The sequence below is a fragment of the Oncorhynchus gorbuscha genome, linkage group LG23, assembly GCF_021184085.1.
Source record: "Oncorhynchus gorbuscha isolate QuinsamMale2020 ecotype Even-year linkage group LG23, OgorEven_v1.0, whole genome shotgun sequence".
Taxonomy (NCBI): domain Eukaryota; kingdom Metazoa; phylum Chordata; class Actinopteri; order Salmoniformes; family Salmonidae; genus Oncorhynchus; species Oncorhynchus gorbuscha.
In genome coordinates this window covers 57,265,269-57,291,992 of record NC_060195.1, presented here as the reverse complement: position 1 = coordinate 57,291,992, position 26,724 = coordinate 57,265,269, and the positions used below count along the sequence as shown (strand labels likewise).

General features: G+C 46.3%; 1 protein-coding gene across 1 annotated transcript in view; it reads right to left on the bottom strand.

The window, feature by feature from the left end:
- LOC124010358 (nck-associated protein 5-like) overlaps nucleotides 1-26,724 on the bottom strand; it is a 115,751-nt gene that overhangs the window by 50,260 nt on the left and 38,767 nt on the right. The window contains 1 exon segment of the mRNA XM_046322721.1: nucleotides 3,868-3,958. Coding sequence (XP_046178677.1) covers nucleotides 3,868-3,958 — 91 coding nt within the window.

The following is a 26,724-nucleotide window of genomic DNA, read 5'->3' as shown; positions in this document are numbered from 1 at the left end:
GGACTCCCCCCCCCCCCCCCCTCAAAAAAAATCTCACCAAAGCCTTTTGTTGTTATCGCCTGATGTACACCTGTTCACCTCTGTTAAATTTTCATTCAATCCTTCTTCCCCCCCCCCCTGACAGTTAATTGTCAAGTCTGATGATAGGCTTTCACGGACGCAGACAGCCATGGCTGGAGACATTGATAGATGAGGTTGAGTCCTTGCTAGCGCCGCCATATACAAATGCATTCCAAATCAAGTCGTCCCTCCCGAACATGAATTGGAAATGCTGTCCTTGGCAACAACTAGCATTACATTTTGCTTTGAACTTTAAAGGACTATTCCAATCGGTTCCCAATCTAGACTTTGTTTGATTATTTTGTTTTGCAGGCACTTTGAAACCAGGGTTGTATTCATTTGTAAAAAAGTTAAGCATTTCTTATTTTACAAGTTCAGGTCGCCCCTCCCTGTTTTGAGTAAGTTTTCTTCCGTTTGGTGCATAATGAAGATGACCCATATCTCTCCCCCAGTAATGGCACCATTAATCGAGAGCTTGCTCTTATTACCACAGCCCTGTTATGTCTGATTGCTTGCTGGTTACAGTAGGTACAGTCATCTCGGCAACCTAACATATGTCTCTCTCCACATGTGTATGTTTTCTGCATCTGTTCACATAAAGCTAGAGCAAAATCGATCCCCCACACTGACACACATCAGAGCGAAGTCAATCCCCTCCACTGGCACATGTTGACAGATCCTAATTCCATGTTTAATAATCCACTCAGGTTGATTCATTCTGGGGCTGCTGTTCTTCTGTATAATACCCATCATTTGAATAATCACAGGGTATCTGGCTGGGTGGAAATATGGTCCACCGCTGAGAGAGACTCTAAACCGCAAAAGGCACCCTGTTCCTGTTATGCCTAGTGCTAAATACTCTATGGGCCCTGGTCAACGATTGTGCTCTGCATAAGGAATAGGGGATCCAGCCATAGAGTTATACTCCCTACGTTCACCCACAATAAATCTAGCTAATGCGCGATTTAGGCTAATTGAAATGTATACTGCCATACCTACATTTTCCATTATGATGCAAATGTTGTATCTTTTTACATTTTATTTCACCTTTATGTAACCAGGTAGGCCAGTTGAGAACAAGTTGTCATTTACAAATGCGACCTGGCCAAGATAAAGCAAAGCAGTGCGACACAAACAACACAGGGTTACATATGGGATAAACAAACGTACAGTCAATAACACAATAGAGTAGTGTGGAAGGACCACTAGAGGGCAGGCTGGGCTCATGGATAGTAGCCCAACAAAGCATGGGAGACAAGGTAACCAGAGTCAATTAAGCACAGCTGACGGTACTAATGAGATACTCTCCTTCCCCTATAAAAGAGAGAATGGAACCAGCAGAGAGAGGGGAAACTATCTCTGGAAGATGGCCACCGAGAGAGAGAAGCTGTGCTGAAAGAACCACGAAGACGGTGACAAACCCGTGATTTATGTTTGTTGTAGTTTAAAGATTATCCTATTGTGTTCTTGTTTCATCGGGAGAAGAAGATGTGTGTTTTTTCCTTGGAAGATTTTTCATTGATTATGTTAATGTTTTTGTTGACAAAATACCCTCAATAGAGAACCGTGTTCAATCAGAAAAACCTACTCCTGACTCGTTTATTCCACCTTCCCGCTTTAGAGTGACGCCTAATTACTTGGTACGCTCACAGTAATCTATATACAGTGTGTGCAAATGTAGTAAGAGTAAGGGAGGTAAAGGCAATAAATAGGCCATAGTGACATTACTATTTAACAATTAAACACTGGAGTGATGCAGAAGATGAATGTGCAAGTGGAAATACTGGGGTGCAAGGGAACAAATAAATAAACAACAATATGGGTATGAGGTAGGTGCGAGGCTATTTACAGATGGGCTGTGTACAGGTGCAATGATCGGTAAGATTCTCTGACAGCTGATGCTTAAAGTTAGTGAGAGAGATATAAGACTCTGATTTTTGCAATCCGTTCTAGTCATTGGCAGCAGAGAACTGGAAGGAAAGGCGGCCAAAGTAGGAGTTGGCTTTGGGGATGACCAGTGAAATATACCTGCTGGAGCACGTGCTACGGGTGGGTGCTGCTATGGTGACAAGTGAGCTGAGATTAAGCAGGGCTTTATCTAGCAATGACTTATAGATGACCTGGAGCCAGTGGGTTTGGCGACGAATATGAAGCCAGCCAACGAGTGTAAACAGGATGCCGTGGTGAGTAGTATATAGGGCTTTGGTGACAAAACGGATGGCACTGTGATAGACTACATCCAGTTTGCTTGTTGTTTGCAGTTGGAGGCTATTTTGTAAATGACATCGCCGAAGTTAAGGATCGGTAGGATAGTCAATTTTGCAAGGGTATGTTTGGCAGCATGAGTGAAGGATGTTTTGTTGTGAAATATGAAGCCGATTCTAGATTTAATTTTGGATTGGAGATGTTTAATGTGAGTCTGGAAGGAGAGTTTACAGTCTAACCAGACACCTAGGCATTTGTAGTTGTCCACATATTCTAAGTCAGAACCGTCTAGAGTAGTGATGCTAGACGGGCGGGCGGGTGCGGGCAGTTAGTTTTACTTGCATTTAAGAGCAGTTGGAGGACACGGAAGGAGTGTTGTATGGCATTAAAGCTTGTCTGGAAGTTTGTTAACACAGTATCCAAAGAAGGGCCAGAAGTATACAGAATGGTGTTGTCTGCATAGAGGTGGATAAGAGAAGAATCACCAGCAGCAAGAGCGACATCATTGATATATGCAAAGAAAAGTGTCGGCCCGAGAATTAAACCCTGTGGCACCCCCATAGAGACTGCCAGAAGTCCGGACAACAGGTCCTCTGATTTGACACACTGAACTCTGATCTGAGTAGTAGTTTATGAACCAGGCGAGGTAGTCATTTGAGAAACCAAGGCTGTCGAGTATGCCAATAAGAATGCAGTGGTTGATAGATTCAAAAGCCTTGGCCAGATCGATGAAGACGGCTGCATAGTATTGTCTTTTATCGATGGCGGTTATGATATCGTTTAGGACTTTGAGGGTGGCTGAGGTGCACCCCATGACCAGCTCGGAAACCAGGTTGCATAGCGGAGAATGTACGGTGGGATTCGAAATGGTCGGTGATCTGTTTGTTAACTTGGCTTACGAAGACTTTAGAAAGGAAGGGTAGGATAGATATAGGTCTGTAACAGTTTGGGTCTAGAGTGTCTCCCCTTTTGAAGAGGGGGATGATCGCGGCAGCTTTCCCATCTTTAGGGATCTCAGACGATACGAAAGAGAGGTTGAACAGGCTAGTAATAGGGGTTGCAAACAATTGCGGCGGATAATTTTGGAAATAGTTGGTCCAGATTGTCTAGCCCATCTGATTTGTAGGGGTCCAGATTTTGCAGCTCTTTCAGAACATCAGCTATCTGGATTTGGGTGAAGGAGAAATGGGGAGGCTTGGGCAAGTTGCTGTAGGACGTGCAGAGCTGTTGACCGGGGTAGGGGTAGCCAGGTGGAAAGCATGGCCAGCAGTAGAAAAATGCTCATTGAAATTCTCAATTATTGTAGATTATCGTAGATTTTTTCTTTCAAAAACAAGGACATTTCTAGGTGACCCCAAACTTTTGTGGGTTGGTAAAGATACAATTATATTGATAAAAGCCACAATCTATCTGCAATATTAAAGCTGATCTACCCCCCCCCACACACACACACACCCACGCACTCCTAATTGATGGTGAATAACAACAACTTATTCTAATGCATGGCCTGTGTTACCGAACAAAGCATTCCTCCTACACAAGCCTCCACGGTTTGGCTTTATAAAGAGCATGTTGGAGAAGTGCTGAGCAGTTCGGTGTTACCTTGTAGACCTTCATGATGTCCACAGTGTCCACGGCTGTCTGCTCCAGCACCCCCTGGTTCTGCAGCAGCGTCCGCACTGTCTCTTCCATCCTACACACACACACACACACACACACACACACACACACACACACACACACACACACACACACACACACACACACACACACACACACACACACACACACACACACACACACACACACACACACACACACACACACACAGAGAGAGACGGAAGAAGAAGGGGGAGATTGGTTTAGAGCCAGCAACACAAGAGCGGACGGTGGGTTTTGGATCGTACCCCAGTCCCTTCCCACCACACGATGTGGTGCTGAATGGGTACATATGGTGCTGGGGAGGTTCAGAAGTGCATCCACTGAGGAAGAGTATTGCCTGCCTGCCTGCCTCTGCCTCAGTGACTCTATGGGACTTGTGATTACTGTTGTGCCTCGATTTTTGTGCCAAATAATGATTTCTCTCAATGCAAACCAGAGACTTTTACCCCACAGCCTATATCAATATTCTACACCTCACCCCTGATTCCCATATGAATTACTACAATGGCATTACCTTTTGCTCTACATTCTCCCCTGGCCTATTCCAGGTTTTTTTTTTTAAACACATCCAGTGAGAGTTGGATCTTTAGGGAGATTGTCTAGGATAGGGCTCCCTCCATTGACCCGGCTGAAAATAGGCCTACAAGTCAGAGTACAAAGAGATGGAGCGATGAAACCACAGTGACATTTCAGGAGAGGAATACCATTGTGGAGCAGGGAGAGAAGGCCAGACTTTGATAAAACGAAGGCGAATTCCAAATCGTCACACGGACAAAGCCAGGGACACAGCCAGGGACCTAGCCAGGGACCTAGCCAGGGACACAGCCAGGGACCTAGCCAGGGACACAGCCAGGGACCTAGCCAGGGACACAGCCAGGGACCTAGTCAGGGACACAACCAGGGACCTAGCCAGGGACACAACCAGGGACCTAGCCAGGGACAAAGCCAGGGACACAGCCAGGGACCTAGTCAGTGACACAACCAGGGACCTAGCCAGGGACACAGCCAGGGACCTAGCCAGGGACACAGCCAGGGACCTAGCCAGGGACACAGCCAGGGACCTAGCCAGGGACACAGCCAGGGACCTAGCCAGGGACCTACTGTAGCCAGGTACATGACCATGGGATGGACAGATGGGTGTGTCACAAGAGCACTATCTTAGGAACGGAATTCAACATGTCATGGGCAAAGAGACAGCAAAAGGACAGATAACATCAAGTTATCTTGACAGCATTAGGGAAACCTACTTGTGTCTCACTGAATTCCCTGTCAGTGTCAGTCACCTTTAAGTGGTGACACTTCTGATCATCCCTTCAACAGTTGACGGTTGACACTGTTAATTGTTCAGGCTTTAACACACTCTGGAGAAGACAACTCAGCCACGTTTGTTTTGTTTGTTGTTTTGTTCTTACATCTGAGCTCAGGGAGATTTTGCCTGTTTTCCCATCGCGGTTTTCACAGTTGAACTGTTGCACGACGGCAAAGCCGTAGGCAGGGCTGTGCTCTGCCATCGTAGTAGCCACGCAATCTGGCAGGCTGAGTTGAAAGCCAGAGAAAAGCCGGCTATAATCAGGCCTAGCTAGCTGACTGACTGAGAGGCTGAGTGAGTAGTCAGGTCTATGGCAGATTGCTGTAGCCCGCAGCCTAGGACACTGTCCTTAATCACTGTGGTCAGGGATAAGGGGTGTGGGACTGGGACATTGTAGTCAGGCCAGGTCAAGGACTTTATGACTGAATGACACACTAAATCATATTAGTATGGTATTGGAAGTAACCAACACGGGGTAACTGACTCATTCAGAGTTGATTGACTTAACATTAGTTGGGAAGCAGATATGGCTGAGCTGAAACACAGTGGGATTCAGTCCTCCTCTGCACAAACCTACCGGTGTGTTTACAGTATGACCAGGGTCATGAGTTTTTACTGGTCAGATCATGTCGTAAGGAATAACGCCTGGCCCTTACTTTGATTCACTAGATGAATAGGAGAGCAAAGGCATTACTTACCCAATATTTACATTGATACTGTATTATGAAAGGTTATAAAAAATAAAATAAAATCCTGCTTCATCAAAACAACTTTATTTCATTTCACATTTCATTCCCTCAAAATATTTTCTTCACAAAAAAACAAACCTATTCAAATCAGATTCTCCACATTCTCCGCCACATTACCAGACAGACAGAACGTCACTGTGTAGAGAGGTAGTGGTCTGACCCCGGTGACCTCTACATGGCTAAGTGACAGGATGATGGGGGCCTTTGATGTTCCTCTCCTCTGGCTGGCCTGTGTTGTGGATGAGGACTAGGGGCTCTAGGCCGGAGGTCTGGTGGCTGCGGCTAGCCAGCACCTGAAAGGGTCTCTTTGTGTATTTTTAATAGGGGCTGATTCAGGGCAGATCACGAGAGCACATGGTGTGCCTCAAAAGTCCCAACAAGCAATGCTGGACACGCCCAGGCCCATTCTGAATCTACAACCAGGCCAGGAGAGATGGGCAGAGCAATTCCCCTGCAGCAAACACGCTCGTACACACGCGCACACACAAGGCTTCCAGTGCTGATTTGAAGGGAATGACTTCAACATGCGTCGGATTCCCCAGACTGTTTGGTCACAGGGTCCTGTATGTGCACCAATATAAGCAGAGCGAGAGAGAGAGAGAGAGAGAGAGAGAGAGAGAGAGAGAGAGAGAGAGAGAGAGAGAGAGAGAGAGAGAGAGAGAGAGAGAGAGAGAGAGAGAGAGAGAGAGAGAGAGAGAGAGAGAGAGAGAGAGAGAGAGAGAGAGAGAGAGCAGAGGGGGATAAAGGGACCATGGATATGGCTGGAAGATACTGCAGAGAGGTGACAAAGTCTGACTTCATGGTACATGCTGAGCTACAAGGTGCCTGACACCATACCGTGAGGGTCAGAATGCTATTCTAAGAATCAAGAATGTCCAGGACTAGTTGCAAATGCTCTGCTGAACAGCTTATTCTAATAGTTAACCAAAAGCTACCCGGAACATCTGCACACTGTATCTTTTGACAGATCACACACGCTGCTGCTACTGTTTATTATTTGTCACTTTATTCCTACTTGTATATGTACAGTGCATATCTACCTCAAGTACGTCGTACCCCTGCACATCGAGTCAGTACTGGTACCCTGTGAATATGCCATGTTGTCGTTACTCGTGCATTTACTCCTCGCATTATTTTTCTAGTATTTCTCTTTTTCTCTCTCTACATTGTTGGGAAGGGCCCGTAGGTAAGCATTCCACTGTTAGTATCCACTTGTTGTTTACAAAGCACGTGACAAATCCAATTTGATTCGATTTAATGCCACGGCGTGGTAATGCCATGACAATTCATAAAGCTATGACAAGTCGTAACGCTATGACATGATGTAATGCTGCAGCATTGGCATTCAAAAGCTACATATGAGAGGAAGCCAAAACAAATCTTTATCGGGTATCTTTTCAGCTACTTCCTACAATTGACATATGCCACATCTCATCCCTGAGCACCACACATGACTAAGGGAGATTAGCTACACACACAGTGACCTGAAGATAACATTTAGTTCTATTGTCTCTGTCGTCCTCTTGAAAGGCGGGTTCAAGTTTAGCTCCTCATTAATTCTAACCACATTTCTCCCTCCGATTCATCTGGGGGAGCATCACAAATAGGACTGTCTTGGACAATTACCCCTGATAATCACATTTTGATGGTGTACTGATTAGGAATTATAGTGTTTTCTGAAGCTATTTAGTAGTATAATTTGCGAGGACAGGGGAGGGAGATCCACGAGGTTGTTTTGAGCGCATAATGCTTTTTAATTTAAAAAAAATATATGGTTTATATGTAATCAAATAGAGTGAGAACGGTTTAAAAGATCCTGGGTGTTTATTTCATTTATCTCTAAGAATAAAGTTGGATTAAGATCCTAACTGTAATCCCATCGACAATTTCAAAACATCCTCAAGTGGCACATGTGCTGTTTAATATAGGCCAGAGTCTATGATCTTTAACTCCCCAACAACTTCAGCCATTGCATTTGTCTATGATATTAAATGTAATAGCTTTGCCATTTAAAATCTGTTGTGAATGTCCTATTTTTGTGTGAAACACTTCGATCTCGACGCTATCGACTCTACTTGATGTCAACCCAACCCATTAGAGCTGATAACAATCACAGTGGAAGAAATGCTGTGAAAGATAGCTTTGATTCTACACACAAAAGAAAAAAATAATCTGTCCGAAACAGATTTTACTTAATGTGGTTACAATCTCAGTGGTTGTACGTGACCTTCTATTGAGGACCTCGCTGGAGAAGAGGGAGGAAGGGAAGGATGGAGGGATGGATTAAAGAAAGCAAAGCCTGACTCGTTTGACCCCCAGACTGCAACAGCTGAATTTCAAACACGTCGGCAACAGCCAGGAAGTACAATTATGTCTCCAATCAATCTCCAGACCCAGGTATCAGGCGCACACATGCACACGCACACACGCACACACACGCACACACGCACACACACACACACACACACACACACACACACACACACACACACACACACACACACACACACACACACACACACAATCCAATGGGGAAAGGAAGCCAGATGTCTGAATGAGCTGAATGAGGTGTGTTTGACAAGTCATCAGAACATGCAAACCATTGATGGACCAAACTGGCCCGTTAGAGGTAGAACAGCCTGTGTGGTGGTCTCCCCTGCTTCCTGTGTCTCACATTACTCATGTCTCAGCTGCTTTCAGATGGCCCAAACATTGACACACAGATTTGCAGCTTCCTGCCATTAAAGCCATGAAAACGTTCACCGCCGTCCAGACTTCAAATGGGACGCCATTTTTATCACCTGTCAATAAAAACTATCAAGCGCTATTCCGGGTGTAGAACGGATACTAGTGAAATTAAATGAGTTCTCAGAGGTACCTCTAACAATACTTCATGCACAACCAAGGATTTAGCAAAAGAATGACACACACACACACACACAGATCTTTAAAACGCTCACACTGATCAGATTGCCTCAACTTACCCCATGTTGCTGAATTTGGGTCCGTTGGGGTTCTTACAAACATCCCTTCTCCTAAACAATGCCACAAACACTGTGCACACTTCCCTAAGCTCCATGGGGACAAGCAGACGGACCAGCCAGCCTGCACTCAGAGAGAGCACTGCTCTCAGCACTCAGTGTCACCGGATGACCCAGACACAGATCAAAATGTGGGTCCGCTAAAATAGGCCAGTCAACAATCATACAAGCCTGAGTGCTTTTCCTATCGAACAGACACTGCCAGCATGTTTGGATGGTCGTCCGTTAGCTGGTCGCTGGCTTGGAATCATGAACCACACACAACCCGCAGGCCAGTCTCAACCAGTCTCGCTTTCTATGAGGTGGCCTGCCTTGTGGTGGGGTCATTATCCAATCCCTATGCTGTCCCAGTCAGGATCATGGTCTGGTAAGGGAAGTCCAAAGGGAGGGAGAAGTAAAGGGGGAGGGAAACCCTTTCCCATATGTCCCATGTTAAGCCTGAGCCAGAGGAGGACAACCCCTGCTGTGTCGAAGCTAGGCTAGGCTACAACCAGGGATCAGGTCTGTGGCCACAGGGGGGAGGCCAGGATAGGGATCACTCAGCCTGGGATGAGTGTGAGGGATGGATGGGTGGAGGGGTGGATGGATGGATGGACAGCAGACATGTGGAGCTTTATTAGCTGCCAGGGATTAGGGAGACTGAGTTGAAACCAGCACTTTCTATTGCTATGTAAGTGACTGCTGTGTCGTCATGTCAATACCGTGCACAAGCAATAATCCCACAAATTGACAGACGGGCAGACAGACAAAGACAAACAGACGTATTTCTCAGGACACATATTACCATGATAGAGAAAGAGTGAGACCGTGAGCGGGTTGGATTGATCCATCTGGCTACTGCAGCCTCCGGGCTCATTGGGAAAAGCCATGGTCCAAACTCTCACTCCATCAACACGGTATTAGGAGCTGAGCTCTCCCAAACCCCCCATTAACCAGGTTTGACAAAGGCAGAATTTGAAAAGTCTTGAGCCCCCCCCCCCCCCTCCCACAAATAAAAGAGTAGGGAACAATCATCAGGTTGTGGCTGGATTGGGGTCACGAGGGGTCACCATGACTTGATGGATAAATATTATTATCGCCTTATCTTCACCTGGCAGCAGCTCCTGGAAAACTCGCTCAAACTATCCGACTCAGCATTGCGAAGTTCCATTTTTCCGGTTGAACACTCTTTTTCTCATTTCCACTAAATCTCCTCCACCTCTATAAATGCATGTAATTGCCCGGCAGGCCGATAGATTAAGCTAAGCTACTTCTTTATCCTCTTTCAAACTTTTGTTTTGTGTTTTTTCGACCAGAATGGGTCATTGTAGTGGGGACTCTCCTGGCCTCTACCCTCTCCTCCTACCTTAGAAGGCACTGAGAGACCTGGACCCCTAATAAATCCCTCAGGACAAATGCTGTTGGCGTCTCTGCACTCGTTCTCTAAACCAAGCGATACACATCCAGTTTTGTTTAAAGCGGAAAACGGGGGGGCATCGTTCCCCTTTAGCACAGGGGAAGCATTACAAATGCCTTAAACCCTAGGACCACTGGCTCTTTCAAGTCACCTTTGACCCCTGACAATGAGACATGCATGATGGGGAGGCAGGGGGACATCAAAGGGACGAGTGAGACAGTCAGAGGCCAGGCAGGCCAAGGCAGTCATGTCACTGTTTTACAGCCTCCTATTCTTCTGAGAGAGATAACGACAACCTCCAGGATGCTTCCACCATTTTCATTTCATTTGAGTGAAGTACCATGTCACATAGGGTACAATTCTCACAAACATGCGACCAAAAAGTCACTGCACGGACATACGGATAAGACTTGAGTTAATTCTTCCACCTCTTTTCCCTCCTTTAGTTGAGGTTGGTGTTCAAGCAAATCCATTATGTTTTTCCACGTGTATATCTCTGGCCATAGGAAGCAGTTAGCAGTGAGCTGGGAGCATAGGAAGCAGTTAGCAGTAAGCTGTTAGCAGTGAGCTAGCAGTGAGCCAAGGGGCTCCCAGCAGAGGCCTCTAGCCCTCTGAGGCTCCCAGGGGATCTGCGGTAGGGTTCTGTGCATGTGTGTGTGTGTGACTGCATATTTGCGTGTGAAGGGTAGCATGTGCGGCCCACATGCAGCACAGAATATCACTGACGGGCCCCAGAGGAGACACTTAGGGAGGATGACAGGATGAATCGTATTACTCCACAGCACAGCTGTCACGTCCTGACCTTAGTTCCTCTTTTATGTCTATTTTAGTTTGGTCAGGGCGTGAGTTGGGCTGGGCATTCTATGTGTTGTTCTATGTTTTTGTAGTTCTGTGTTTGGCCTGGTATGGTTCTCAATCAGAGGCAGCTGTTTATCATTGTCTCTGATTGAGAACGACGGAAATGTTTTGGTTGTTCTTTTTGTTACTTTGTGTTTTTAGTGTTCAGTACTATTGATTAAAATGACGAACACTTACCACGCTGCATATTGGTCCGATCCTTCCTACTCCTCCTAAGAAGAGGAGGAAAACCGTTACAACAGCCATGAGCACAGCAGTCCCGCAAATGCCCCCCCCCCCCCAATGTTTTTATTGATCAGCATTCAGGATAATGTATTCGGGATAAGGTTTTTGAAAAGGATCCAAAATGAACAGAACAAGGCGGAAGCGTCCATTAACACAATAGCAACGGCTATAGAGGAGAAAGAAACCTCACTGGCTCAACCCTCGAAATAAATGACTTTAGTAGCGGCTATTAAGGCACAAGTGTCTCTATGCATTGACCATGCGTATCAGTATCAGTCTACGTGCCTGATCATGTGATGGACAGGTGTTCATATTACACCATAGACAGCGCCCGCCCGCCCACCCGCCTGCCTGCCTGCCTGCCTGCTGCCACCAGATCCATACAACCTCCATAAGGTCACTGCATATTCCATGTCACTGTGCCACGGGCAGTCTGCTGGTCTGCATCCTATCCAGCGGCAGCCCTTTGAACAGTGGCAAGACAGGAAAGCCTTGATCATGTGTGAACCTGACCTCGTTTAGTGAATCTGACCTCGTTTAGTACGCCTGTAAAATATCATCATAACCAACATGGTTAATCCGTAGCGGAAATGAATTAGTGTGTGTGTGTGTGTGTGTGTGTGTGTGTGTGTGTGTGTGTGTGTGTGTGTGTGTGTGTGTGTGTGTGTGTGTGTGTGTGTGTGTGTGTGTGTGTGTGTGTGTGTGTGTGTGTGTGTGTGTGTGTGTGTGTGTGTGTGTGCGCGCACGCATGTCAGTGACTTAAGAGTGCAGATTAAAGTAGAGTGTGTGTATCAGGTCTTGGTTACAGACATAGATTACACAGTGCTAATAAGTATTTTTGATCAGTGATCTCCCCTCCCACTAACGACTCTGTCACCACTATACAGTAATGATAGACAGACTGTTTCATCTGAATAACCTCTCCAAGTTGATCAGCCTCTGAAATTAAATAACATTTCAAAACTAACTCCCCTAATCCCCCTAAATAAACTCAATCATTCCAATTCCCTGACTACATTGGAACTCCTGTAACTCGGTTAATTGCGGCACAAGGGAGGGTGGGGACACAGAAATATAACATCATAAACAAACAAACCCTCTAATAATGTGGGTGGTTTAAATATAGAACTGACACTTATTATCAGTCTAACCGTCTCCAATCCATCGCTAATGTGTCTGACGGCTGTGAGTGGAACAGCAACGTCTGATGGCTGTGAGTGGAACAGCAACGTCTGATGGCTGTGAGTGGAACAGCAACGTCTGACGGCTGTGAGTGGAACAGCAACGTCTGACGGCTGTGAGTGGAACAGCAAAGTCTGACGGCTGTGAGTGGAACAGCAACGTCTGACGGCTGTGAGTGGAACACCAACGTCTGACGGCTGTGAGTGGAACAGCAGAGTCTGACGGCTGTGAGTGGAACACCAAAGTCTGACGGCTGTGAGTGGAACAGCAACGTCTGACGGCTGTGAGTGGAACAGCAAAGTCTGACGGCTGTGAGTGGAACACCAAAGTCTGACGGCTGTGAGTGGAACAGCAACGTCTGATGGCTGTGAGTGGAACAGCAACGTCTGACGGCTGTGAGTGGAACAGCAAAGTCTGACGGCTGTGAGTGGAACAGCAACGTGGAACAACAGCAACGTCTGACGGCTGTGAGTGGAACAGCAACGTCTGACGGCTGTGAGTGGAACAGCAACGTCTGATGGCTGTGAGTGGAACAGCAAAGTCTGACGGCTGTGAGTGGAACAGCAACGTCTGATGGCTGTGAGTGGAACAGCAACGTCTGACGGCTGTGAGTGGAACAGCAAAGTCTGATGGCTGTGAGTGGAACAGCAAAGTCTGACGGCTGTGAGTGGAACACCAAAGTCTGACGGCTGTGAGTGGAACAGCAGAGTCTGACGGCTGTGAGTGGAACAGCAACGTCTGATGGCTGTGAGTGGAACAGCAAAGTCTGACGGCTGTGAGTGGAACACCAACGTCTGACGGCTGTGAGTGGAACGGCAAAGTCTGACGGCTGTGAGTGGAACACCAAAGTCTGACGGCTGTGAGTGGAACAGCAACGTCTGATGGCTGTGAGTGGAACAGCAACGTCTGACGGCTGTGAGTGGAACAGCAAAGTCTGACGGCTGTGAGTGGAACAGCAACGTCTGACGGCTGTGAGTGGAACAGCAACGTCTGACGGCTGTGAGTGGAACAGCAACGTCTGACGGCTGTGAGTGGAACAGCAACGTCTGATGGCTGTGAGTGGAACAGCAAAGTCTGACGGCTGTGAGTGGAACAGCAACGTCTGATGGCTGTGAGTGGAACAGCAACGTCTGACGGCTGTGAGTGGAACAGCAAAGTCTGATGGCTGTGAGTGGAACAGCAAAGTCTGACGGCTGTGAGTGGAACACCAAAGTCTGACGGCTGTGAGTGGAACAGCAGAGTCTGACGGCTGTGAGTGGAACAGCAACGTCTGATGGCTGTGAGTGGAACAGCAAAGTCTGACGGCTGTGAGTGGAACACCAACGTCTGACGGCTGTGAGTGGAACAGCAAAGTCTGACGGCTGTGAGTGGAACAGCAAAGTCTGACGGCTGTGAGTGGAACACCAAAGTCTGACGGCTGTGAGTGGAACAGCAAAGTCTGACGGCTGTGAGTGGAACAGCAACGTCTGACGGCTGTGAGTGGAACAGCAAAGTCTGACGGCTGTGAGTGGAACAGCAAAGTCTGACGGCTGTGAGTGGAACAGCAAAGTCTGACGGCTGTGAGTGGAAAAGCAAAGTAGCTTCAAAGAATATCAAATGAGACATTTTTTTCCTCAAGACACCACCAGATGTGCGTGGTGTGGACCAGCTCCACAAATCAACTCCGCAGCTGCTCAGACCGAGGGGCCCTGTTTGAAATGCTTCAAAAGAAACACTTTGGGGCTGGTATTGGGTGTTTGATTAGCCTAAAAGGGCATTGATCTCTGAACATGAGTGCACACAGACGCAATCACCGAGCTCACTGGGAATCAGGGGAATGTGTGTGTTAGCTAGCTAGCTGTGGCCGGGCGATAACTCGCCGGTACAACTGTGGCCCAGGAACGCGCTAACCCACTAACGAGGTAAGCACATGACCATGGTCTGTATTGTTTGTATAGCCTGACCCTATGGTCTCACTCCTCTCCTCCCTTCCCCTCTCAGACCGTGGTAATAGTGGGGGCCAGCTTCAGCAGTCTGAAACCAAGCATGATTCTCCAAACAACACGTCTGGACTTGAACATCCATCCACTCATTTCTGCCTGTTTGCATCACCCCCCCCATCAGTAGCGTGCAGACAGAATACTCCACAGAGTTGTAAATCTAGACCAAGAGTCATCATCTGCTGTTTTTATTAATACTCACAAGCCTGTAGTCCATATGTCTCCCATATCCTGACAAGGAACACAACTTGTGGAGGCAAAACTGATTGAAAGTCAAGAAGGAGCATAGGTCAGTATCTTGGAGTTAGGCATTTGATTAGCCAGCATATTATCGCAGGTGGCCATGACCTTATACACAACACATAGGCTTTAGTATGCAGGTTTAAGAGTTCTCCAGCATGCTACCGAGTATTCCAGAGTACAGTAGACAAGTGTTGAAGACAAATAGAGACAGTGAGAAGCAGAACGAGCCCGGATCTTTCATTACCTGAAAACTGCTTCCCTCATCTTCAGGCCAAACCCTAAGTGGAAACTTTTGATGGGGGGCCCCAGTGACCCCCGGGTCCCCCGGTCTCTGCCTGTCCACAGGACATCCTGTCTGACTGTAGGGAGGAGGGAGGGGTGGAGGAGGGCTAGACAGCTGAGGGTGATGTGACTCAGGCTCTCCTTAAAATCCAGTCCAGTCTGGTCAACTTCTAGTGAAGTCCATACAGCCACTTTCTTTCACCTCCATCTTCCGCAACTTGTCTATGTAACTCTGCTCCTGTCCTACTAACTGGTCAAACTTCAGCCCTCGAGAAGTTGAGAGAGCTCCTGTTACTTGGTCTCCCGTTGTCCTCTGTCCTCTTTCTACAGTGTCTGGCCAATGTGTGTGTGTAAATAGCCTACAGGGTGGGCTGTGTGGGCTCTAAGTCTTCTACTAATCCCTGAGTTTTAATGACGACCAATCTGGAAGCTAGCTCCCTGAGGGCTGACCCAAGTCAGGGGCCGATCATGTGACCTTCCTGCTGGGGTCTCCTCCCCTTTAATGCTCAGCTGGATAGGGTATGGGGGAGGGTGTGTGTGTGTGTTGGTGGGGTTTGAGTGTGTGAGTGACCAGTCCCTTAAGGAATGCAGACCTGCTGATCTAAGGACAGACATGAACACAAAGGAAAACACAAAACTGGGAATCGAGACTATGACGTCTTTTTGTGTACAAAATGGAGAAGACGACCAACTACTGAACGATTGTTTTGATCAGGTTCCTGCCCTTACATTCACCTCCCAAAAAGAAAGCGCCGAGGAAGCAAACACACATCCCCGCTGGGGCTAGTAAGAAGCTGTGCTTCCCTGGGGTTCGTCTGGCTTCACTCTTAGGCATTCTCTGATGTGTGTGTTTTTTCTATTCCCTGATCAGAGAGAAGGAAGGAGGGAGACAGCGAGGTGCTACAGATCTAATAAGGAGCTCATTAACATAACTCATATCATCACAGAACACCTTGGTCTTCCAAAACAGAAGATTGGAAAGCAACCTGGTCTCGGAGCATTTAGAATTATTCTGTAGGTAAATCTGGGACACGCCATTTAGTATGATATGTTACGTTTCATATGGTATGTATTAATTTGTGGATGTCCATCACCCATTTTGTATGATATGTTACGAATTACTATTCATATTTTATATTTACAAATTTGCTAAACAAATGATATATTACGTATTCTAACTAGGTGGCTAATGTTAGATAGGTTAGGGGTTAGGGTTAAGGTTAGGGGAAGGGTTAGCTAACATGCAAAGTAGCTGCAAAGTAGTTGAAAAGTTGGAAATGAGATAAAATGCTAAAGTTGTCCATGATTAGATTCACACTCGAAACTTTAGGTTTACTAGACATTCACATTTGGGTTGCTAGACATTGCATTATACGCCTGTCCATCCACCTTGACTAACCAACCTACTTTAGTTTTTGTCTTAAGTAACCATACCAAACATTACATTTACATTTGAGTCATTTAGCAGACGCTCTTATCCAGAGCGACGTACAAATTGGTGCATTCACCTTATGACATCCAGTGGAACAGTCACTTTACAATAGTGCATCTAAATCTTAAAGGGGGGGGGTGAGAGGGATTACTTATCCTATCCTAGGTATTCCTTAAAGAGGTGGGGTTTCAGGTGTCTCCGGAAGGTGGTGATTGACTCCGCTGTCCTGGCGTCGTGAGGGAGTTTGTTCCACCATTGGGGTGCCAGAGCAGCGAACAGTTTTGACTGGGCTGAGCGGGAGCTGTACTTCCTCAGTGGTAGGGAGGCGAGCAGGCCAGAGGTGGATGAATGCAGTGCCCTTGTTTGGTTGTAGGGCCTGATCGGTACTGAGGTGCCGTTCCCCTCACAGCTCCGTAGGCAAGCACCATGGTCTTGTAGCGGATGCGAGCTTCAACTGGAAGCCAGTGGAGAGAACGGAGGAGCGGGGTGACGTGAGAGAACTTGGGAAGGTTGAACACCAGACGGGCTGCGGCGTTCTGGATGAGTTGAAGGGGTTTAATGGCACAGGCAGGGAGCCCAGCCAACAGCGAGTTGCAGTAATCCAGACGGGAGATGACAAGTGCCTGGATTAGGACCTGCGCCGCTTCCTGTGTGAGGCAGGGTCGTACTCTGCGGATGTTGTAGAGCATGAATCTACAGGAACGGGCCACCGCCTTGATGTTGGTTGAGAACGACAGGGTGTTGTCCAGGATCACGCCAAGGTTCTTAGCGCTCTGGGAGGAGGACACAATGGAGTTGTCAACCATGATGGCGAGATCATGGAACGGGCAGTCCATCCCCGGGAGGAAGAGCAGCTCCGTCTTGCCGAGGTTCAGCTTGAGGTGGTGATCCGTCATCCACACTGATATGTCTGCCAGACATGCAGAGATGCGATTCGCCACCTGGTCATCAGAGATGCGATTCGCCACCTGACATATCATACTAATTTGAGCACCCCAAATTTACATTTACTATGTTACGTCTAGTCTATGAGACCAGGCTGTGGAAAGGCAAAACTAAAACAGACTCGAATAACTTCACAAAAATGGTGTCATGTTATGTTAAAGGAAGTTCGACTGAAGAAATATAGTTGTTACATATAGACAGCCCTTTAAGACAGGCCCATAAAGGCTCATAACATTGTTATAAAGCATTATTCCTGCAGGCTATGAAGGTTTTACCAAAATATCGATATGTGTTTGTGGTATTTTATCTTTATCCTATTTGGAGTGGTCCTTTATTTATTATTATTTTTTTAAATGTTTTTTTTAACCATTATTTTACCAGGCAAGTCAGGTAAGAACAAATTCTTATTTTCAATGACGGCCTAGGAACAGTGGGTTAACTGCCTGTTCAGGGGCAGAACGACAGCTCGGGGATTCGAACTTGCAACCTTTCAGTTACTTGTCCAAAGCTCTAACCACTAGGCTACCCTGCCGCCCCAAGATAAGATGTTTATAAGATGTTTCATGACTGAAAGTTAGAGGTTCTATTCTAACCTTATTTCAATGCACTATCATCATTCAATGTGACTTCATTAAAGATACTCAAATACTTTTTTGCCAGTCTATTTTAGACCATTTTCACATAATGCCCTCTTTAAATGAACCGATCTCAGTCCTCTTTAAAGTGAACTCTTGGGTTTAAAAAATTGCAAAAAATTTGCAAAAGGCCCTTGCCTTTGAATGAGAACTCAACTCTTTTGCCAATTCACTTCACCTATTTTGTGGCCCGAGGCCTCTTTGAATTCACATTGTTATGTTTAGAAAGGAACTCATATTTTTTCCCAACATTCACCTAATGCATTCTGGGTTTTAACAAAGTGCTGGAGAAGCCATTCCATCCGAACATGTTATCAGACAGCTAAATATACCTACTCACATTTTGGAAGCTAATAGACTGCATTTACTTAAAATATGAGGCGTAATAATAATGATCAGCAGATAATATTTACATGAATATACACTGCTCAAAAAAACTAAAGGGAACACTTAAACAACACAATGTAACTCCAAGTCAATCACACTTCTTTGAAATCAAACTGTCCACTTAGGAAGCAACACTGATTGACAATAAATGTCACATGCTGTTGTGCAAATGGAATAGACAACAGGTGGAAATTATAGGCAATTGGCAAGACACCCCCAATAAAGGAGTGGTTCTGCAGGTGATAACCACAGACCATTTCTCATTTCCTATGCTTCCTGGCTGATGTTTTGGTCACTTTTTTTTCAATTTAAAGTTAAGTTTTCTTGTTTTTCAATCAACCAACAAAACACATTCACAGATGTGACAGGCTTAAAAATAATAATAATAATAGTACATTTGAAAAAAAAAAAAAAACATATTTTTCTTAATCTATTTATTTTGCTATCGCTTGCACAGTGCTCCTTGGGATGTTTAAAGCTTGGGAAATCTTTTTGTATCCAAATCCGGTTTTAAACTTCTTTACAACAGTATCTCGGCCCTGCCTGGTGTGTTCCTTGTTCTTCACGATGCTCTCTGCACTTTTAACGGACCTCTGAGACTATCACAGTGCAGGTGCATTTATACGGAGACTTGATTACACACAGGTGGATTGTATTTATCATCATTAGTCATTTAGGTCAACATTGGAGCATTCAGAGATCCTCACTGAACTTGAGAGAGTTTGCTGCACTGAAAGTAAAGGGGCTGAATAATTTTGCACGCCCAATTTTCAGTTTTTGATTTGTTAAAAAAGTTTGAAATATCCAATAAATGTCGTTCCACTTCATGATTGTGTCCCACTTGTTGTTGATTCTTCACAAAAAATACAGTTTTATATCTTTATGTTTGAAGCCTGAAATGTGGCAAAAGGTCGCAAAGTTCAAGGGGGCCGAATACTTTCGCAAGGCACTGTATATGTACATACATACATACACACATATACATACATACATACACATACATACGCACACATACTCAAAAACTAAATTAAAATAAAAACACACAAAAAACATAACACTTGCAGCAGCACTATCAAGGTTCTTATCAGCTATTTCAAGCATTCGCTGAGACGACGGGCCAATAATTTGTTTTTAGGTTTTACAGTACCTTACACAACATGTATCTGCACATTTCCCTAGTCACCCCGTTCACTCTGTCCAGTTTGAAATATAGTTGAATAGTGGAGACCAGAGTCTATCAAACTTGGGCTGTCTCTTGTGGAGGTCATAAGTGAGCTTTTCAAGAGGAAGAAAGTCAACAATCTGGTCAATCCACATTTTAAATGTAGGAGGGGTATTAGAGGCCCACAATAGAAGAATACATTTCTTAGCAAAGTATGTAATAGTCATAAGCAAATGTTCTCTGTCAGGATCAAGAACAAAGTCCTGCTGGGCATTAAGAAGATAGATACACGGGGTCATATCAAACTGTACCTCTAGTATTTTCTGTGCAGCAGTATGTACAGATTGCCAGAATCTGGCAATCTCTCTACAGCTCCAAAATACATGCATATAGGTTCCACTTTCAGAGGTACATCTTTTACAGTTAGGATACATATCTGTTTTCATTCTATGGAGTCTCAAAGGAGTATAATAAAATTTGTACAAAAATTTGGAATTAGATTATTTCATTTTTACACTGGTAGAGGAGCAGTATACCCTGTCGCAAACCTCCGCCCATAACTCATCACTGATAGTCAGACCAAGGTCCTTTTCCCAGATTATTTTCAAAGGAGTAAAGGAGGAGCTTCCTTTCTCAGAAAGGAGTCTATAGATGTAAGATATTTTGCCTTTAATGGATTGTGCTGTGACAAGAAGGGTTTCAACTTCATTCAACTGAGTTCTAAACCTCCTCTTGGAGGTAAATGAGAAAATTACATGTCTAATTTGAAGATATTTAAACAAAAATGGGAAAGGATTTTGAAAGGATTTCAGTGTAGTGGTTTTCTGATGAAATAGGTCTGAAAAGGTCCTGATTCCTAGAGTATGCCAAAGATTAAAGTTGGAATCCCTCAGGGCTTTTGGCAAGTCTGGGTTGCCTACTATAGGCGAGTGAGAACATATTAGGGAGGAAATGCCCAGGTATTGTCATGTTTTGTCTTATATCATCTTGTCATTTTGCTTTTCCTTCTGTTCGTTTCCCCCTGCTGGTCTTATTAGGTTCGTTCCCTTTTTCTATCCCTCTCTCTCCCCCTCCCTCTCTCTCCTCTCTCTATCGTTCCGTTCCTGCTCCCAGCTGTTCCTATTCCCCTAATCATCATTTAGTCTTCCCACACCTGTTCCCGATCCTTTCCCCTGATTAGAGTCCCTATTTATTCCTTTGTGTTCCGCTCCTGTCCCGTCGGTTCCTTGTTTTGTATTCACCATGCTGTGATTGTGTTTCGCCCTGTCCTGTCGTGTTTTTTGCCTTCATCAGATGCTGCGTGTGAGCAGGTGTCTCTGTCTACTACGGCCTGCGCCTACCCGAAGCGACCTGCAGTCTGTGGCCGCTTCTCTTGTTATTCCCCTCTACAGACTAGAGGATTTCTGTTACTCCCTGTTTGGATTTGAATAAACTCTGTTTCTGTTAAGTCGCTTTTGGGTCCTCTATCACCTGCATGACAGAAGGAACCGACCAAGTAATGGACCCAGCGACTTCAGACGCTCGTTACACTGCCGTCGAGATCCAAGGAGCCATGCTCGGCAGACACGAGCAGGAATTGTCTGCTGCTCGCCATGCCGTGGAGAACCTGGCCGCTCAGGTTTCCGACCTCTCTGGACAGTTCCAGAGTCTACGTCTCGTGCCACCTGTTACTTCCTGGCCTGCGCCTCCAGAACCTAGGGTTAATAACCCACCTTGCTACTCCGGGCAGCCCACTGAGTGCCGCTCCTTTCTCACGCAGTGTGAGATTGTGTTCTCTCTCCAACCCAACACATACTCTAGAGAGAGAGCTCGGGTTGCTTACGTCATTTCACTCCTTACTGGCCGGGCTCGAGAATGGGGCACAGCTATCTGGGAGGCAAGGGCTGATTGCTCTAACAAGTTCCAGAACTTTAAAGAGGAGATGATTCGGGTTTTTGACCGTTCAGTTTTTGGTAGGGATGCTTCTAGGGCCCTGGCTTCCTTATGCCAAGGTGAACGGTCCATAACGGATTATTCTATTGAGTTTCGCACTCTTGCTGCCTCTAGTGAGTGGAACGAGCCGGCGCTGCTCGCTCGTTTTCTGGAGGGACTCCACGCAGTGGTTAAGGATGAGATTCTCTCCCGGGAGGTTCCTTCAGATGTGGACTCTTTGATTGCTCTCGCCATCCGCATAGAACGACGGGTAGATCTTCGTCACCGGGCTCGTGGAAGAGAGCTCGCATCAACGGTGTTTCCCTGCTCCGCATCGCAACCATCTCCCTCCTCTGGCTTTGAGACTGAGCCCATGCAGCTGGGAGGGATTCGCATCTCGACTAAGGAGAGGGAACGGAGGATCACCAACCGCCTGTGCCTCTATTGCGGAGTTGCTGGACATTTTGTTAATTCATGTCCAGTAAGAGGCCAGAGCCCATCAGTAAGCGGAGGGCTACTGGTGAGCGCTACTACTCTGGTCTCTTCATCTAGATCTTGTACTACTATGTCGGTCCATCTACGCTGGACCGGTTCGGGTGCTACATGCAGTGCCTTGATTGACTCTGGGGCTGAGGGTTGTTTCATGGACGAAGCATGGGTTCGGAAACATAACATTCCTTTCAGACCGTTAGACAAGCCTACGCCCATGTTTGCCTTAGATGGTAGTCATCTTCCCAGTATCAGATTTGAGACACTACCTTTAACCCTCACAGTATCTGGTAACCACAGTGAGACTATTTCTTTTTTGATTTTCCGTTCACCGTTTACACCTGTTGTTTTGGGTCATCCCTGGCTAGTATGTCATAATCCTTCTATTAATTGGTCTAGTAATTCTATCCTATCCTGGAACGTTTCTTGTCATGTGAAGTGTTTAATGTCTGCCATCCCTCCCGTTTCTTCTGTCCCTACTTCCCAGGAGGAACCTGGCGATTTGACAGGAGTGCCGGAGGAATATCATGATCTGCGCACGGTCTTCAGTCGGTCCCGAGCCAACTCCCTTCCTCCTCACCGGTCGTATGATTGTAGTATTGATCTCCTTCCGGGGACCACTCCTCCTCGAGGTAGACTATACTCTCTGTCGGCTCCCGAACGTAAGGCTCTCGAGGATTATTTGTCTGTGTCTCTTGACGCCGGTACCATAGTGCCTTCTTCTTCTCCGGCCGGGGCGGGGTTCTTTTTTGTTAAGAAGAAGGACGGTACTCTGCGCCCCTGCGTGGATTATCGAGGGCTGAATGACATAACGGTTAAGAATCGTTATCCGCTTCCCCTTATGTCATCAGCCTTCGAGATTCTGCAGGGAGCCAGGTGCTTTACTAAGTTGGACCTTCGTAACGCTTACCATCTCGTGCGCATCAGAGAGGGGGGCGAGTGGAAAACGGCGTTTAACACTCCGTTAGGGCATTTTGAGTACCGGGTTCTGCCGTTCGGTCTCGCCAATGCGCCAGCTGTTTTTCAGGCATTAGTTAATGATGTTCTGAGAGACATGCTGAACATTTTTGTTTTTGTCTATCTTGACGATATCCTGATTTTTTCTCCGTCACTCGAGATTCATGTTCAGCACGTTCGACGTGTTCTACAGCGCCTTTTAGAGAATTGTCTCTACGTAAAGGCTGAGAAGTGCTCTTTTCATGTCTCCTCCGTTACTTTTCTCGGTTCCGTTATTTCCGCTGAAGGCATTCAGATGGATTCCGCTAAGGTCCAAGCTGTCAGTGATTGGCCCGTTCCAAGGTCACGTGTCGAGTTGCAGCGCTTTTTAGGTTTCGCTAATTTCTATCGGCGTTTCATTCGTAATTTCGGTCAAGTTGCTGCCCCTCTCACAGCTCTTACTTCTGTCAAGACGTGTTTTAAGTGGTCCGGTTCCGCCCAGGAGCTTTTGATCTTCTAAAAGAACGTTTACGTCCGCTCCTATCCTCGTTACTCCTGACGTCACTAGACAATTCATTGTCGAGGTTGACGCTTCAGAGGTAGGCGTGGGAGCCATTCTATCCCAGCGCTTCCAGTCTGACGATAAGGTTCATCCTTGCGCTTATTTTTCTCATCGCCTGTCGCCATCTGAGCGCAACTATGATGTGGGTAACCGTGAACTGCTCGCCATCCGCTTAGCCCTAGGCGAATGGCGACAGTGGTTGGAGGGGGCGACCGTTCCTTTTGTCGTTTGGACAGACCATAAGAACCTTGAGTACATCCGTTCTGCCAAACGACTTAATGCCCGTCAAGCTCGTTGGGCGTTGTTTTTCGCTCGTTTCGAGTTTGTGATTTCTTACCGTCCGGGTAGCAAGAACACCAAGCCTGATGCCTTATCCCGTCTGTTTAGTTCTTCTGTGGCTTCTACTGATCTCGAGGGATTCTTCCTTATGGGCGTGTTGTCGGGTTGACAGTCTGGGGAATTGAAAGACAGGTTAAGCAAGCACTCACGCACACTGCGTCGCCGCGCGCTTGTCCTAGTAACCTCCTTTTCGTTCCTGTTTCCACTCGTCTGGCTGTTCTTCAGTGGGCTCACTCTGCCAAGTTAGCTGGTCATCCCGGTGTTCGAGGCACTCTTGCGTCTATTCGCCAGCGCTTTTGGTGGCCGACTCAGGAGCGTGACACGCGCCGTTTCGTGGCTGCGTGTTCAGACTGCGCGCAGAAGAAGTCTGGTAATTTTTTTTCTGCTTCTGCTCCTGGTCTTGCTGGGTCTCAGTCTGTTCCCTGCCATCGCATCTCTCCTGTTCTTGTTCCTGCCCTTGCTGTGTCTCAGTCTGTCCCTAGTTCTCATTTTTTTTTTTTAGAGTAGTACCCTAGTTTCCCTTTTTATCGTTTTTCGTTACGGTCCTGAGGAGAGGAGTTGGGTTCTTTCTCGGGACGTGCTGGACCGTTTGATCTATGATTTCCTCCGTTGCCGCCAGTGTTCCTCCTCGAGAGCGCCAGGAGGCGCTCGGTGAGTGGGGGGGGTACTGTCATGTTTTGTCTTATATCATCTTGTCATTTTGCTTTTCCTTCTGTTCGTTTCCCCCTGCTGGTCTTATTAGGTTCGTTCCCTTTTTCTATCCCTCTCTCTCCCCCTCCCTCTCTCTCCTCTCTCTATCGTTCCGTTCCTGCTCCCAGCTGTTCCTATTCCCCCTAATCATCATTTAGTCTTCCCACACCTGTTCCCGATCCTTTCCCCTGATTAGAGTCCCTATTTATTCCTTTGTGTTCCGCTCCTGTCCCGTCGGTTCCTTGTTTTGTATTCACCATGCTGTGATTGTGTTTCGCCCTGTCCTGTCGTGTTTTTTGCCTTCATCAGATGCTGCGTGTGAGCAGGTGTCTCTGTCTACTACGGCCTGCGCCTACCCGAAGCGACCTGCAGTCTGTGGCCGCTTCTCTTGTTATTCCCCTCTACAGACTAGAGGATTTCTGTTACTCCCTGTTTGGATTTGAATAAACTCTGTTTCTGTTAAGTCGCTTTTGGGTCCTCTATCACCTGCATGACAGGTATTTCTTACAGTCCCTCCACGCTAGTAGGGTGCTGTAAATCACAAAGGTTTTGGCTATGTTGCACACTTCACTAAAGTTATTAATGAATATAATTGAGCTTAAGGGCAATGAACCACAGGATTGGGCTTCTATCTGAATCCACGTTGACTCTTGTCTGTTTGTTATCCATGTTAGCATGTTGCGGATTTGGGCAGACCAGTAGTACAATTGAAGGGAGGAAAGGGCAAGACCACCCTTAGATTCAGGTTTCGATAGAGTGGAAAACTTGATCCTAGGGTTTTTATTGCCCCATATAAATTTGGTGATGCTTTGGTTAGTTGTTTTGAAGAAGGAAACTGGGAGATAGCATGGGAGCATCTGAAATAAGTAGTTCAATCTAGGGAGGACGTTCATACGGATGACATTAATTCTTCCAACTAAACTAATTGGGAGGGAGATCCAGGTTTGGAGATCGTTCTTGATTCGATCCAGGAGTGGAAGATAATTTTCCTTAAAAAGGCTATTCAGATCTGGTGTTATGAAGATCCCGAGGTATTGAAACCCCTGTGTTTTCCATTGGAAAGGACATAGTGTCTTCATAGAGCTGGTGAGTGTAATATTGAGAGGGCAGACAGTGGATTTGTTCAAATGGATCTTATAACCTGAAAACTTGCCATACTGAGCAATTGTGTCTAAAATGGGAGGGAGGGATTTCTCAGGGTTGGATATGTAGAGCAAGACATAATCTGCGTAAAGCGAAATCTTGTGCTGCAGGCCGCCTGCAGAAACACCCATAATACTTGGATTGCTCCTTATCAGCTCTGCCCCCAACAAGTAGAGCAGCGGGGACAGCGAGCACCCTTGTCTTGTGTCCCGTTCCAGAGGGAATCTGTCAGAGTTCAGTCCATTGGCAGTCACCATGGCATTTGGATGAGAGTATAGTGATTTGATCCATTTAATAAAATTTGGGCCCATATTGAACTTTTCTAAGACTGAAAACAGAAAGCTCCACTCCATCCTGTCAAACGCCTTCTCGGCATCCAGTGAAGCCAGCAGGACAGGGGTCTTCTGTGCGTTTACATGATCAATAATATCAAAAAGACGGCGAATGTTATCAGAAGAGTATCTGTCTCTAATAAATCCGGTTTGGTCCGCTTTTATTATTTTGGGAAGTAGAGTGTTTAGTCCTTTGGCGAGCAACTGCTCCTTTTTTAATTTGTAAGCAAGCAATCTACTGGGCCTACTGCTATACTCATGGTATTTCTGTTTAGTAAAGAAAACTTTTTTTTATCTCCCGAGTGTAGTCCAAATTCAGTTTGGCTTTGGCTGCTTTAAGATGACTCCAGGAGGTGCTGTCTGGGGATTGTTTATGTATTTTTTCACAGCATTCCAGCTCCCTCTCAAGATCTAGCCTGTGTGCTTCCATTGCTTTTTTCTTAGAGGAAGCATATGCAATTAGATGACCTCTTAGTGTGGCTTTAGCAGCGTCCCACATTGTGGCCGGAGAAACAGGAGAATCTTTATTGTCTTGTGTGTAGTTGTCTATCCATGTAGTTACCAATGTAT